At 40.7% G+C, this 16,894-nt stretch overlaps 1 protein-coding gene across 2 annotated transcripts; it reads left to right on the forward strand.

The window, feature by feature from the left end:
• The first annotated feature begins 778 nt into the window (after positions 1-778).
• Positions 779-4,178, forward strand: six2a (SIX homeobox 2a). 2 transcript variants are annotated; one of them, XM_079230248.1, is made up of 2 exons: positions 779-1,638; positions 2,964-4,178. In XM_079230248.1, exons 1-2 carry the CDS (start codon positions 1,079-1,081, stop codon positions 3,274-3,276), a joined length of 873 nt encoding a protein of 290 aa, XP_079086374.1. In that variant the 5' UTR covers positions 779-1,078; the 3' UTR covers positions 3,277-4,178. The 2 variants fall into 2 exon arrangements, with proteins under 2 accessions (XP_079086374.1, XP_079086375.1); XM_079230249.1 differs by having other exon boundaries at positions 2,880-3,081.
• Positions 4,179-16,894: the final 12,716 nt, after the last annotated feature.

Here is a 16,894-nt window from a genome sequence, read left to right on the forward strand (position 1 = left end):
TTTTTGGTTACATAAATGAGTTATTTCCAATCACATGCAAACTTTTTACCAATATTGCATTGTGACACTTTTTACAACTTCAAGTGAACTTTCTCAATTGTTTGGAGGTGAGAAAACACGAATCGCCGCCCTCTGGGACAGAATTAGTCTCATTTATTTTTGTTTACATATTTATGCATTTTTGTTGTCGGCATTTCACGTGAAGGAAATGATGAAGTGACTAACTTTACAGTTCCAGTTGTCGTGGAAGTCGTGATGGGTTTGTGAGAGCCGCTGGAGGCGTGAGGCGTCCTGCAGCAGGCTGTGTGCGCTCTGGCGCCATCCTTCCCTCAGCTGCGGGACCAGCGCATGCTCTCACACACACACTCACACACACACACACACACACACACACACACACACACACACACACACACACACACACACAACTCTGCGCTCTTTGGCTGCCCGAGGTGTCCGTCAAAGTGAAGGTGAAGAGAGGGAAAAAAAGTGTTTAAGAAGAAAAATCCGTGCAATATTTCTATTGGTAGGCGGGCTGGTCGTGAAGGGAACAATCGCGTTGACTTTGCCAGGGAGCCACCTCAAAGCATATCGGGTTACTTTGAGTGACAGCGTAACCATGGCAAATAATTTGACTAGGGCTATTGTCTTATCCTCACCATCCCCGGGTCAGATAACCGACCAATCAGAGTTCATATAATCGCTTGTCTTGCCAGCTTAGAATAATATTATTAAAACGAGCCAGCGAGCCCGGTCTCCGGGAGTAGGTTATGTGGAAACGGCACAGAAAAGGTGGAGGAGGACGGCTGAAGGAGAAGCAACTTTCTCTCTTCCTCACCAACTATATGAGGATTTGTCGCCTGGGGTTTCGCATGGCTGAATGGACTTGAGTTTACTCCACATACGCAGTTGGATGTTACACCTAACCTGGGGCTGTTTTAAGTTTTAAGGTTTGCTCTTTTTTTGTGGGACTTTTTTGTCGCTTATGGACTTAACGCGTTTTGATTTAATGTGAGACTGAGAGGGAGAGACGTGGAAGTAAGGCACGCTATAATCTCTATTGATTTACGTTGTCGCCATGTCCATGCTTCCGACGTTTGGCTTTACGCAGGAGCAAGTCGCGTGCGTCTGCGAAGTTCTCCAGCAAGGAGGCAACATCGAGCGGCTGGGTCGCTTCCTCTGGTCGCTCCCGGCGTGCGAGCACCTCCACAAGAACGAGAGCGTCCTCAAGGCGAAAGCCGTGGTCGCTTTCCACCGGGGGAACTTCCGAGAGCTCTACAAGATCCTGGAGAGCCACCAGTTCTCCCCGCACAACCACCCGAAGCTGCAGCAGCTGTGGCTCAAGGCGCACTACATCGAGGCGGAGAAGCTGAGGGGCCGCCCGCTCGGAGCCGTGGGGAAGTACCGCGTCCGGAGAAAGTTCCCCCTGCCCCGCTCCATCTGGGACGGGGAGGAGACGAGCTACTGCTTCAAGGAGAAGAGCAGGAGCGTCCTGCGGGAGTGGTACACCCACAACCCCTACCCGTCCCCGCGGGAGAAGAGGGAGCTGGCCGAGGGCACGGGGCTCACCACCACGCAGGTCAGCAACTGGTTCAAGAACCGGCGGCAGCGAGACCGAGCAGCGGAGGCGAAAGAGAGGTAATACAGTACTTTGTATGCTTCTGAGAGTGGGAGATCACGTCAATAATAGACGTGAGTTGTATTTAAAAGAGGCAAAAACAGCCCTTGGTTCGGTGTGGCTGTTTGATTTGCTGACCTACATCTGGCAATTTAACGCACTGGCCACATATTTTTTATATTTTCAGTTCTTGACTAATCGCTCCAAGTTCTTTCCACGCTTATGTACGTATTGGTGGAACATTGTATTAGAAACAGGCCCCCGGTTTCATAGCTTTGGCTTCGATGAGCGCACGTCCCAATGTTGGTGGTGTGTTTGTGATAATTGTGCAGGCCGCGCGTAAAAGTTGAAAGGCAGAAAATGAAAGGCTCGTCGTTCAGATAAATTACAAGGTTATAAAAGTTGCATTTGCGCCACTTTTATGTTTTTAATCACACTCATTATAACATGCACACACTTTGACATTAGGATCAGAGACCAGAAAACACGTTTTAACCTTCCAGATACAGGAGGGAACATCTCCGAACACGTCTAGAAGTGGGTTTTGCGGTGTGTGTGTTGATGTGGCGGCCTGCATGCAGCCTCCGCATCAGCCCGGTGACATTCCATTTCATTAGGACTCGTTTGTACTTTTCAAAGTTTTGGGAAGTTACGCTGACAGGCGCGCGGAGAGGTCTGGAAGACGTGTTTGAGTCAGGTGCTCGCATGGGTCGGTGTCTTCTTTCACCGTCTGGCCACTAATTCGGGCTGAAAGCTCCACGTAAATCATGTCTTGCCACTGAGAAAAAAAAGCCTTACTCACCACTGCAAACACATGAACTGTACGCCATTCAACAAGCTCACGTTTAGCAGAAAATTAGAGCTGTCATTTATTCAGACGCATAGAGTCTGAGGCGGGTTTAGCCACAGGTTGAATTAGTTAAACACACAATGCATCAGTGAAGTGATTATTCCAATGACATAGTTACCCATGAACACATTAATATTCATTAGACCAAGCATTTAGTCATAATATACATATATATCGTTATTGTAACTTAGCCTTATTAGGCTACACACAGCATGGACAGCACTATTTTATTTGATGTGTGTTTGCATATGTGTGTGTAGGCCATGTGTGTGTTTTAATAGCATATTTAAAATGCATACATACATTTGAATACAAAAACAATGTGCATATTTAGTCCTGTTTTTTTCTCTAATCTTAAAATGTGTCCCAACTTGATCACCTCTTCCAGATCTTTTTTCTTTTCTTTTCCAGGTCGGATTGATATGTTGCAAGAGTTCCTCTGTACTCTTCACCACAATGATGTGATTTCATTTTTATTTATTTTTTTGTCGGCAGGGAAAACAACGAGAACTCCAACGGCAATAGTCACAACCCATTGACTTCTTCCATGAATGGAAATAAATCTCTATTGGGGAGCTCGGACGACGATAAAACGCCCTCGGGGACCCCGGATCACACGTCCATGAGCCCGGTTATGCTGCTGGGCTCGAACACCGGGTTACAGTCGCTGCACGGCCTCGCGCCGCCGCCGGGACCCAGCGCCATCCCGGTGCCCGGCGGCGTAGACTCGGTGCACCATCACCACTCAATGCACCACGACTCCATACTGAACCCTATGTCTTCTAATCTAGTGGACCTTGGCTCCTAAAAACGGCACAGAAGAGGGGACAGAGAGCACAGCGTTTTCTTTTTTCTTCTTCTTCTTCTTCTTCTTCTTTATTTGTTGTTGGAGGAAGTAATTTACGAGGTGGCGTGAGTCAAGCTTCAAGCAATTGCGGCAAAAAGGTGCAAGGCAGACAGACTGGAACACTGCGAAGACAGCCGCCGTAACAAATCATGTAGCCTCATATTCAACCTGTAAAGTCCTTTGAGACAAGTGGGAGGAATCTGCCATTGGGCGCACTTATCCCCAAATTAATTCCCGCTTGTTTCGTCTCGAAAAAAAAGTTTCAAGGCAAAGAAAGCACTTAAAGAAAATTAATTAAAACAGCTATACCATTTTTTAAAAGTATTTTCCTTTTACTTTGCTTAAAGGGGAATTATGACTTGTTAAGACGGATCGTTTTTGCAGTGCTGATGCAGACAAAAGGTGAGGCGGATGTCGTTTTAGGTATAAAAAATAAAATAAAAACTTGAAAAAAATCATGAAAAAAAAAGTATTTTACCGGAATGTAATAACGTAACATGCTATATTGTTGAAAACAATAAAATGTCTTAATTCTTGTTACCATTACGGCTGTTATTTTAGGGGTTTAGATATATCAGCAGACTCTCGGCACCGTGTTGAAGGTTCCCCATGCCTTTTTGTTTACATTACAGGGTTTTCCAAGAGAACCATACGCAGTTTTATTTTGAAGGGGTTGGGGGGATGACGGGGCATGATATTCTCAAGTGTCTTATAAGAGCCGTGATAAGATGAAATATCTTAATCTCTTGATATTATTATTGTCATTTTCATTTGGAAAGAGACTGCATGTAAACTTTGCGATACATGATGAAACATAAAACGATTCACCTATAGTTTCATATACCCTTTACAATAAAAGAAAAACAATCCATGGATTGCAGATCGAGGATTTCTTTGATTCTGAATGACTCTTGATATTTATTCTTCTTTTTTGTTGTGTGCAGAAAACCAAACTTTGGTGTGTCTCTTACCTCGTTATCTATTTTCAATTCAAGCTGAGGGACATTTAAAAAATATATTTAAAAAAAAGTATTCCCACGCTAGAACAGCTGCAGGCAAATATACATCTCTACACAGTCACATGGGATTAAATTAGTGCAGAATGTGTGTTCATTTTTTAATAATTAGATAATTATTGATTTGCCCTTTTATTTTTAATGTTGGGATCTAATTGTATTTTCGCGAATCTGACTGTGATTGCAGAAATGTACATTTATTATAAAGACAAACTTTAATTTATCTGACCGACATCATTTCCTCTGGCCTGTTGAACCAGCAGTTCCTGTATCACGTGAGATAAATGCATAATCAGATAGCATCACCCCAAAAATCAAGAGCTCTTAGCCTCTGACACACGTATGCTCTAAGAAAGGGAACACTGCCCTTTAGTCTTTAGGCGTGCATGGGTCGATATATTCAGGATTATATTCCATCTCATCATAAATGCTTCAGGGGGATTAGTCATTTCTCCCTAAAAGTCGTTTCCAGGCTTGTGTCCTTGGCTTTTGCAGTTGAAATAGAAATTCAAGAACTGGGTCTAAAAAATATTTTTCAAGTTTAATTATGTGAAAAGAGAAAAGTAGTACAGCCTTTTTTTTTCTTATTAAATATTGGTCTATTAAACGAGATAGTTTAAAACAGTTAGTTTCTGATTTTCTTTTTGTTTATTCTAATGGGAATTTCTTTTAAGTGATGTTCACCGATTTAAGGTCAAAGTTCACGCAAGTCATCATGGCCGATGTTAAAATGAGAAAGAGAGAAAGAGAGAGAGAGAGAGAGAGAGAGAGAGGCGTAATCTGGTGCTTTGCTAAAGCAACACAAGAGGCTGGCCTGTGGCCATCACGGGCAGCGCTGGGCGACATGTGGACGTGCTCCTCCAGCCGGGACCCTTGATGTCCAAGTGACGACATCTTATCTCTCCGCGCTCCGCTGAGGAGAACAAAAGTTCCGTATGGCGGAGTAAAAAAAAAAACAGAGCTGGAAACGGGCGCTGAAAGAAGACACTTTGTTTGAACAGCTTCAGCCGCGCGACACCTCCAGCCCCCTCTCCTCTCCACAAGGCTGCTGCCCGAGAATAAACCTAAAACAACTTATTTTCCGCCTTTCATACTTTCACTAGTAGCTTCAATATTTTCCCTCTTAAAGGTCCAGGTGCTACTGCATTGCGCTCTGTGCATTTTATGGCATTTGCCTTTCGTCTTATTAACATAATAATAATAACAGTTTGGTGCCTTATCTTGATCTTGTAGCAATATTCATCTCACAGCTATTATCGGATTGATTTGGGGAAATAACCATCACGGATAATTAAAATCCATAAATCACATGAGGTCTTAAGTGCATGTTAATTCCCTGTCAGGTTGACATGCTAATTCATGGGTGGGAAAGTATTTAGTTTGATAAAACAACAGCAACTAGAACACAATGGTCCTGTAATGAGCGCTCGTGCAGGCCCGGGCGGCTCTGATGGGAGTGTGAATGTGAAAAGTGTACACAAAGAGTGTGAACTAACTGTCTGTGAAGGCAAAGCATCGGTGGCACCTTGTCGGACACCGCTTCTGGTCAATTACACGCGCATGCGCACGCAGTTCAAAGGCGCTCACTTTGTAATTAAGGAGAACTTGAGTGCGTCGGGCCACTCAAAACAAGACTGTAGCGGCTCGCGAGGAGACATAACACCGAATAGTTGGTCTCTCACCAAACCAACTCTGTAACCCCACAACGAGTTGTGATGTTGGGCTCCTTCGAAGAGGAGGGGAGGCTGTTAAACGTGTTTTTTTTGGGCAGAAGATGTTATGAAAATCCGCCTTGAGTTGAAGAAAAAGTCCTAACTAGGCGCCCTGGTTCCGTAATTCTGGGCAAATAAAGGAGAGAGGAAGAAAAAAGGAGAGGAATCAGGACGAGCAGCCAGACAGGTGTGGACTAGTCGTGGTTTCTCGCCCAAATGCATCTGCAGGCTTCTTAATCTCTCACCGCGGGGGGAGGATGTTGCGGAGATTAAACGTCAAGTGTTCAACAACTGTAGGCAAACAATCGTGTTGAAAAGAAGTTTACGCCACTTGGCCCCGGGAAACAAAGGCAGTAAAGAAGGAGCAGAGAATGTGGAGCCCTGGCCTCGTAAAGATCACAACTATTCACTTATAAGAACATTAGGGTTTAAAGAGTTGTTCTCACCTGAGCTCTGGTTTTGTTCCACGACTGAGCAAATTAGTGAGTGGTTATAGTCTTCATGATTACACCACCGCACACGCATTAGCACACAATGCCATTTACGCGCACGTTTTTCATGCGAAGTTGGGGATTACTAGAGTTTTGATTGTTATTTAATTAATGCATCCTTATCAGTTTAAAAACATAAAATAAAGCGAAGGATTTCATGTCAAACTAAATGTATCATGCAGCTTGTAGCATGTATCATATTTTTACTGTTGGTTACCCATACGATGTTTTATTTGCATTTTCGAACTGAATTATTGTTTTACTTTTTTTTTTTTTTTTTTTTACTTTTTTCGTCGTGTAAAATAGCAGAGAAAGGTTTTCTTTTTTTAATGCGTTATGGTCAGGCAGATGTAATTGAATTTGAAAGTTCCTTATCTTAAATTGAATTGAGCTAAACTAATTTAAAATTATGTTTTTTCGGTATTAATTTGGGGTCGTCGGGTCTGGATTTGAGAGGCGTTTGGTGGTTTCATAACAGGGATAGGAATTAAGGAAAGAGCCTAAGTGTAAAGAGGCGAAACAACATAAGACACAAAGGTGAATTATATTGTAATTATGTATTAATTATTGATTATTGTGTTTGGATCTTTCACGTAACGCAAACGCACATTTAAATGTAATACTATTGAAGTATAATTGGTAACCTATATTATGCCCAGCTGTTTAAAGTGGCGTTTCTTTCGAAATATTTTGCGAATCTATTATTTATTTTAATTAAACCTATTATTTTCGACAATAATGCTCGCTCCTTCTTTCAGACAGATAGAGGATTTTAATCGATTGACTTTTTTATTTTATTCAATGAGCCCTTGTCGATATCACTGTACCTGACATTTCTACGGAGTGTGATAATGAACATGCAGGGAAGATTGATAAAAAAAAAAGTTCTCCCAATGTCTTTTTCTTCTTCTTTTTTTTAAATGAAGAACATTGTTTATGTCAAATCACTCCTTCTTTTTTTTAAAGAGGTTTTCTGAGTTTGAAAAGTGGTCTCATCTGAACATGCCATCCTTCAGCTTATTGAATGCACTCAAATCCCCTAAATTGTAGATTTTATCTGTATGATAAGAATCTTAATCTTAATATTAATCTGCGACTCTTATAGTTAAGTGCTGCTAACACACTCCGTAGAAATGTCAGGTACAGTGATGATAGTTATAATGTGACACAATATTGGTCCCAGTGGGGAAATTCTCTTTTCACTTAGAAACCCTTTAGGGAGGTCAGAGGTCAAACTTTTATAGCAGCAGCGTCAGAGCTGGAAGAGATTCACTGTTCTGCAAGCAGAGAGACTCATAGACTCCGGCCCTCTGGGTCATGGGCAGTTTGTCAAACCGCTGTGCCATTTTTAAGTTCACTGGGCTCAAGATGACCCGAATCCTTTTACAGACTGTTTTCAGCAAGTGACGGAGCTCTGATCCCATCCCTGTCCCTGTACATATACATGAAATGATGATAGAGGTTCATAGTGCAGCACACAACACATATTTATGTTCACGATTCATTTCACTTGTTGCATAGAGAGGTTGGTGGTTGCATTAATGAGAGAGTAAGACAGCTGGGACTTACAAAACTGAAAGTGTAAATGGTTTGAGTCCGACAACAGAGAGGAATATCAGCCGGATGCACCATCACTATCATTAAATGCTTACTTTTCACTGCTATGAGTTTATCTAAACCTGCATTAGGTTTGTTTTAGTTAGTAAGGCCTGGACTTTTACCTTAAACAAATACTATTCTATCTTATAGTCATGCAGGCCTGCATTCTAAATAGCAGATGCCTCTCCCTTCCATCCAATGTGTTTATTATAGTCACTTTTACTGTATGTGAACTGACCTGTACATCAACCTCATTGACAGTGAAGAGACAAGCTCGTCCATCTCCTCTGGCTGCAGACTTCCGCATAGATGAATCTGTCCTGTGGAATGTGAATAAAGTCCTCTTTGATAATCTAAAAAACATAACTGGAAAGTGAAAGAACAGCTAGAAAGTAAACATCTTGCTGTACCCCTCTACCTTCGTTTTGCCAAAATACTTTGTAACAATTTAGTATGAAACAGAATGCACATTATATGTTTAGTTTTTTCCATAACACAGGAAGTTGTATTGTATCATACCAGCTTTCAAAATGTGTATTACGTAGCTTATTAAAATCATTTAAGATGGCTTGAACAAACCCAGTGTATGGTGACCAGTGCCTGCTGAGCTGAGGGACTTTTAGGCTGTGCCTCAATATAACATGGATTGAAATACAAATGAAAATGCAGGTGGTCTGTTCCTGATACAGAAACGCTGACAGGGTCATGCTCTCAGCACTCATGCTCATGAACACCCAGACCGAAGAATGGTTCATCAGTAGTATGATGGTGTTTTGTATTACTAAAGTCCTGGCTCAAAAAGACACTACAATGGGACTAAAACTACTAAAAACATGTGTAAAATGAGTGTTTTTTGTTCATTGTTCAATTTACAAAAGCAATCTTTGAAAAATACCTTTAATTTTGAATGAGTGTAGTTCAGAATTTCACATTTGGCATCATTAGTCTGACAAATCAAAAATAATGAATAATAAATAAATATAAAGCAAGCTTTTGACAAAATCCTACCATCGGAAATGTTTACTTTGCAATTTTCCCAAGAGATTTGAATCTCTTCATTTTGGTTTCTATTTAATTTTACGACACTGAGGTTGATGAGCACATTGATTTCGGCCTCTGCGCCGCCATTATGCATTTTTAAGTGTATCAGGTGTGTCCCATAAAACAGGATAAAACAGTTGTGGGGGGTGGGGGGTTGGGAGTGAGGAGGAGGAGGGAGGAGGGGTGCACGGTGTAGAGTTACGGTCAAAAAAGAGAGATATGGCCAGGGGAGTATGAGCATTAATGCACTCCCTGTGTGCTGGACGCGTTCTGTTACAAAACACACACTCTCACAAATACATACGCACACTGCGGGGGTGCCCTTTGCTCGAGTGAAAGGTCACCTGGCAGACCACGTCCTGACTTCCATCGCTGCAGCCCTCTCCGGAGACCTGAGACCAGCAGAAACACATCAGCCAGAGTCAAACATTCAACCTTTTCAGCTTCTTTATTTGAAACCATAACCATAACCATTTATAAGCAGTACGCAAATATTAATAAATGGGTTCCAACACACCATAGTTGTACACCACAGACCCCAAGCACATTTGAACTTTTTATTAATGTACAGTATTTACCAGCAATTTCAACTTCTTCCATGGAGACATATTTTATATAATTTATACACTGTACTATTTTCATTCATTATCTGTTTACACACTAACCTTTGCTTATGATGCTCACAGGAGGAGTTTCAGTTGACAAATACATGAACTAACATGTATATCTGCTTACATAATAGTGTGTTATAAGCAAGTATTGATATATCATATGCTTATAAATACTGAACAGGGGGACTTAAAAAAAAATGTATAACTTGATGTCTTTACTGTGTGTCTTTGTTTGAGCATGTGTTAAAGAAGAATGTGTATGTGTGTGTGTGTGTGTGTGTGTGTGTGTGTGTGTGTGTGTGTGTGTGTGTGTGTGTGTGTGTGTGTGTGTGTGTGCACACACTTGGGGTTAAGAAGGGCTCACCTGGGCTTTCCCCCTTACTGTAAATTCCTCGATGGGAGACAGACAGACACGGGCTTCTCTGATCGCATTAGGTTCACTCGGATGGCTTTTCCAGCTATTGTCACTTGACACCGTTCCATTAAATCTGTCCAGCGTAAAGATTAACTGCACCATTCTTTATGCTTTCACTGGGTGTTCACTCTGAACACCAAAGGGCAGGTTAAATCATGCACATGGTTTCATAGTGGGCTGTATTTTACGCTCGGCCTATATAGCTTTTTTACTTGATGTTATATCAACTAGCAGCACAGAGCGTCACTCAGATAAATTGCGGTAAAACTAGTCCATTCATCAGTTTAGTCGCCCTTTTCATTATTGTTAGTAGTAGTCATCTGATATTACAATAACCTAAACATTTTGATGTACAATTTGTCAGGCTTTTTACACATTTTTTGTTTATTTATTGTTTAGTTTTTTTTTTGTTACCTTCCTCAACCTTTCAGTTTAATTTATTAAAGGTTGACAAGGTGATCTGTCATATAAATACAGTTTTTAAATATGAGTCCTGAAATGCGTCAAACATGGCAGCATTCAACATATGAGGTAAAGCACGCTAAGAGCAAAAACACTGAATAATAGGTCATTTAAGACCATTCAAAATGTATAAGGCAATCTAATAGCTTAAATTCTATTGTTATTATTATGAAAACTTATTTCAGATATATTGTTAAATACTGTCTATGTATATGTGAACATTATATATATATATATATATATATATATATATATATATATATATATATATATATATATATATATATATATATATATATATATATACACACACACATATATACATTACTCAGCTCCTCTGGGTGATGATGGGACTCCAAGAGTGTGGTTTTAATTATTATTATAATGGATATGATTCCTAAAATGTCATAATACTAAGTTTAGGGTATTTTTATAGTTCATATGTTTTTGCTTTAAAGAGCAGTAGAGAATAATAAAGGGTTCCAGATGTGTCATAGAAGCAGATAGAGCTGCATTTGAATGCTGTTGATGGTTATTACTAAAACTAATCTTACAGTTACAGTAACATTTTGCTTTTTAGGTTCAGCCGCACAACAATAAAGTGTCTGTCGCTCATCAGGTGCTGGTGTTTTATTTGATTCCTTGTTTACGTCCTAAGAAAAGCTGAGTCATCATTAGATGTCAAATTCTGCTACTACAATGAATTCAGCCTCATCAGTTAAGCTTTGGTTGCCTAATTTAAGAGAAACGAAAAGATAAAGTGCCAGAAGAAAACATGTGTTTGTTTTTCTTCCCAAAATATTATATTGCAGTTACATGTGTGCTACGACGGACCTTTTAAGTCCAGAACCATGAGACTGATGAACAGTTTCTACCCGCAGGCCATCAGGCTGGTGAACATTGGTCATTGTAGCAATGCATAGTGCAGTTTACACACTGAGCAATACTATTATCATATTTTTGTGCAATACTGTTATATCTTTTATATTTTGTGCCTTATTTTTATTTATTTTTTAACTTAAGTTAAGTGTGTTAGGAAGACCCAGCAAAATAAGCTTTTCATTGTGTAGAATAACTGTCTGTTATCTGTGCATATGACAGTAAAAACATCTTGAATCTTAATTTGTACAAATATGTGCTTTATTAACAAAAAAACAGCACGCAAGTAAGAAAATCACAACATATTTTGCCAATAATGTCTTCCCCATTAAACTTGATCTTATAACATCGTCCTTATCTTCTTATAATCTTTGTTAGTATGTTGAAACCTCATGGGAACTAATGTTTTTTTAATATCTGTTGCTTGAAGTAATTAAAGGTTATGCCACTCGGTCACATCCTGCTCCGCTGTTGTCTTTTCCAGCAGCGCAGCAGTTGAAAGGAGCTTCTCTAATTGTGATCAATGAGTGTTGGTGTTGATTGTGCACACTAGGCCTGTCTGTGCGAGTGTGTACAGTTCAGGTTCATCTGTTGCAGCTAAACAACCAACGGGTTCAACCTGCCAGACCGTTGACTCAGCACACTGTGTGTGTGTGTGTGTGTGTGTGTGTGTGTGTGTGTGTGTGTGTGTGTGTGTGTGTGTGTGTGTGTGTGTGTGTGTGTGTGTGTGTGTGTGTGTGTGTGTGTGTGTGTGCTTTAATATTAGCACTGTGTAAAAAAAAGAAGAAGAATTGAAGCGGGTTTACTGTTTTTAAAGACTATAAGACAAAGTTTGCATGCAAGGTGTATAGTAGGTTATAATAGATGGTACACCATGTCATTTTTAGATTAATTCTACAGTGTGTACCATAAAAAACAAAAGTTGTTCATGTCCTTACCCCATGTCCTTCTGTCAAAGTATTCACTAGTTTGTGTCGTGTGGCCTTTTACATTTATTCCTTACACACCTGAGATGGGCAGGTTGTAATCACAGCAACCCATCTGTAAGTGGAGGAGAGAGGGAAGATGAGATGAGTATGAATGAAGGCGTCTGCTTTGTGAGCACACACTTATATGATCCTATGGCACCAATAAACACAGTGACCTGAGGCATGAAACCCCACTCCTGCGCTCACACACTGCACAGAGTGTTCACTCCACTTAGGACTGTGTACGTTTGTCTGAAGAGAAACAAAACCTCAGAACAGACGTGATGAAAGGTGACCGTTTGGTTTCCTCCATGATTTAGGGGGAAAGCAGCTGAGTTCTGAGCAAAAAGCATGGGGAAAAAAAGGCTTAAACCCCGGATTGAGCTGGACGCTGCTGCCGCCTGGTGATCGGAAAGTGTAACTGCATGTGTGTCGAGAGGGCAACCAGACCCCGATAACAGGGATGAATGTACAACATGTAAAGATAGAGCAGAATCTGAAATGAGTTATTCTAATGTGCTGTCAAAAAAGGTGAAAGTATAATAAGTTAAACTAATATATGGGTCACAAGAACATCTCCACGCCGATGTCAGGTTTACACAAAGAGATAAGTGGAGCTAATTAAAGAGGGGATTTGTTTAGTCAGCCTTCTGCTTATATTGTCCTGTGTGTACATGGCACTCGTTCAAAAGAAAGTCGAAGAGTACTATTGGGCTGTCCTGTTTAAATAAAGGTTGGATGCATGACTGAGCAAACAAATTAATCCGTCTACATAATTAGCTCCTATCAAAGGTAAAGTCAGCTTTAATGTCAATTCTTCCATTTGTGCAAACATGCAGAAGATTTGAAAGTATGTTACTCTCCTGTCCAACATAAAGTGATACAGATAATAGTATTATAAAGTGCAAATCTGTCAAAAAAAGAACGTTTAGACGACATATGAATTAAGAAACTTCTGTATTATAGCAGCAGACATTAACCCTCTAAACATAATGTCGATGTGAAGTTTTTTTGTGTTTTTCTTACCCATGTAATATAGTTTTTCTTTCTTGGTAGCACACTTCTTTGACAGTACAAGCTATACAACACTGCAACTGAAATAAACGGATAGAACAGCAATAAATGCATGTAAGTATAGGGATGAGAGTCTAAAATATCTACACATACAAAACTATCAGTACAGCTAGAGTCAGAGTTAGACCTTGCTGAACATGTGTCATCCATGTTGCAATATGTGTCCTGTTATTAATACTATTAGCCTGCATGCATCAAGAGTATATGATGGTGTTATGAAAATAAAGTATTGTTCTTTGCATATTCTACTGTGGTCTGCCACAGTGTAAAGGGACATTCTTCCTGTCTCCAGATCAGGTGTCATGTGCTTTGAAAAGTAGAGCACACAAAAATAGTTTTTTAGTATTTTCAGTTATTACTTACTTTAATATATTGTTTGTCAAAGAAAGCTGAGAAAAGCCTATTTGCACAAACGGGCCTTCACAGCTCATGCGTACATTACATTGTTGCCTTCCAGAGCAGCCATATTATGTTTTATTAACTGAAAGTTTGCAAGTCCTGTGCTGAAAAAGACCAGTTGATGGAGACGGATCCTCTCTGGCAGCAGATAAAATATTACTGGTGGATATAATATCAGCACAACAGTCCTAAACGTCTCACAAAGTCTCATTTGTGTTCTTATTTCCATCCCATCATAACTTACACTACACTGGTTTCCAAGCTGTGGATTCCTCTTGTTGTTATTTCACCCACAGCAGTGGCAGCTGCTTGAAGTCTCTTTTGCTTTGTTGCCGTTCGCTTGCTGCTTGATTAGCTTCTCCGCTGCTCTTCAAACGCTCCTGGGTTTCAGCCAGAGCAATTTTGCAGTAGTGAGAAATGCAGAAAACATGCCACGGGTATAATTTCACTACACAATGAGAGGTAGGCATGGAGGGGGAGGATATGTGTCAGTGACCTTAAAGCTTCTGTATACACCATTTGTAATGTATTGTACACTTGACTTCACACACACACACACACACACACACACACACACACACACACACACACACACACACACACACACACACACATGTAACTACTGGAATGGATCAGGAAGCCATGAATGCCATTAAGGGCTGTTATATGAAGAAGCTGTGTGTTCTTTTGAGTGGAATAGTGAGTAGTTTTCTGTCACTCTTCTGTTGTGTTCAGTTTCACTTCCATCTCCTCGTTTCATGAATTAATACTCATGATGACCCCCTGTGGTGAAAGTAAAAAATGTCTCCTAATTAGTGCGAGACTCGTGTTAGCATAATGAGGCAACAGTGCCAGTAATTCCAGGCCTCTGTTCATTTAGAGCAGTGTTTAATTCTTGAGTATTTTATTGTGTTAAAAATACACAATGACCAAGATGTCGCAAATAATTTGTTCCATCATAATTTGCTGACACACAAGACTATCCAACACATTTATGCATTTATTTATCTCCACATATGTCAACAGTTTGCTTTACCTTTAGAAGCTGATCTGGGGACAGTGGTGTTATTACTGAGTGGAGAGAGGGAGCTGTGGTGATGATGATTATGAAATACTAGCCAAGATAGTCATGGTGTTAAATGAACTTTATGATGCTACATTTGATGGTGCAAATCTCACAGATGCCTTTAAAGTCAGTCTTTCGGTTTAAGTTGTCACGTTACCAATTCTAATGTTGCCAATGGCAATCATGCTGTGCCCCACTAAAAACATTTGTTGATACATATTTGGAATCTGGCTCAAAATGGCACTATCCCACAATAAAAACAGGCAGAATCATATGAGGTTATATAATCAAACTTTTAAAAAATTATGCATCAGAGTGCAAGTTATCTTCAGTCAAACACTCCTTCTTTAGCAATGCCCATAAATGAGTTGCAAGAAATGTAAGTCATTATTTATGTGTGAACAAAGTTTGCATTCTGGTTAAAAAACATGTTTTCTTAGTAAATATGAGTTGTTCTACATCACTAGATGGCAGTGTAGCATAATGGGGACGGCTGCATGTGCTACAAGTAAAGACTCAGAGGGACAGGGTGAATACAAGAGTACGCTCCTACACACACGCACACACACACACACACACACACACACACACACACACACACACACACACACACACACACACACACACACACACATACAGTGTTTACGCTCAGCATGTGTGTGACATTTGAATGAATGAACACAAGGAAGTCATATCTTAATCCCAGAACAAACACTATCTGCCGCCCCACTCATCTCTCCTCCCCGGGGCTTTATAGGCCACCAGTATTCTGGGGAGGATTACATCGGGGAAATCAAAAGAGTGCACATTTGCACATCGCCCACTGACATGGTCACACCGAGAACAGACACCACTGAGTTAAGCCAATTGACCATTTACCCAGCGCTCAACCTCTCCCTTTGCCCTCTCTCGCCTTGCTGCTCGCTCGCATTTGGGGTGTGTGTGTGTGTGTGTGTGTGTGTGTGTGTGTGTGTGTGTGTGTGTGTGTGTGTGTGTGTTCAGCCGAAAGCAAAGGAGATGCTGATAAAAAGCCAAATATTTTATGTTGGGTTATCAACAGCATATTGTTAAAACTGAATTATTAAATTATACTGTATATTCCTTAAATAAAAAGAGAATTAGATGTATAATTAGTCATATCTTCCTTAAATGAAAGACTAATTTTGATACTGCTGCAACCTGCTACGCCAGTGTTACTAATATCTGTGATGTATAAACTCCTCATTAAGTGTGATAGCTTGTCTCTGCGTGATGATATTTAAGGAATCACCTCCCTGATGAGCTTCACAAGATTCCTGAGCTGAACGTCGACGCGACGCCTGAACTTCAGTAACGGTGTGAACTTGTGAAGGATATTGGACGTCTTGACCTGTAAGCGCTCCTCTTTCGTCCTACATCAGGTCTCTGGGCTCTGAACAGCTCGGCTGTGTTCTCTGTCTTACAGGAGCAGTGCGGCTGCTGCTGCTGCTGCTGCTTGCTGAACTGGACTGAGTGAAGGGAGTACGGAGGACAAGGCCGGCGCCTGCTTCAATAATGCATGCGTTTTGGAGGCCACCTCGGGACAGCGGCTGTTTTTTAAAGAGCTGCTTTAAAGATACTCCACGACCAACTCTTGTACAGGAACCTATTAAAAATAGAAAAAGTGGTCGGACAAAACAGCATGCCTCAGCCCAAGGGCCTCCAGAGCCTTGAGCCGGCTATTAACCAGCAAGGTACATCCTACATGCGCCTCTTAAGGAGATGCGCTCATAGACAATGCATTGCGAAGCGTGAATTTGAGGCAGGAAATATCATTAAACGTTCTCCTTTTTTCCAGATGATTAATCTCCATCTGTGAGCAGCTATG

Source organism: Taurulus bubalis (assembly GCF_910589615.1).
Source record: "Taurulus bubalis genome assembly, chromosome: 14".
In the NCBI taxonomy this organism is placed as follows: Eukaryota; Metazoa; Chordata; class Actinopteri; order Perciformes; family Cottidae; genus Taurulus; species Taurulus bubalis.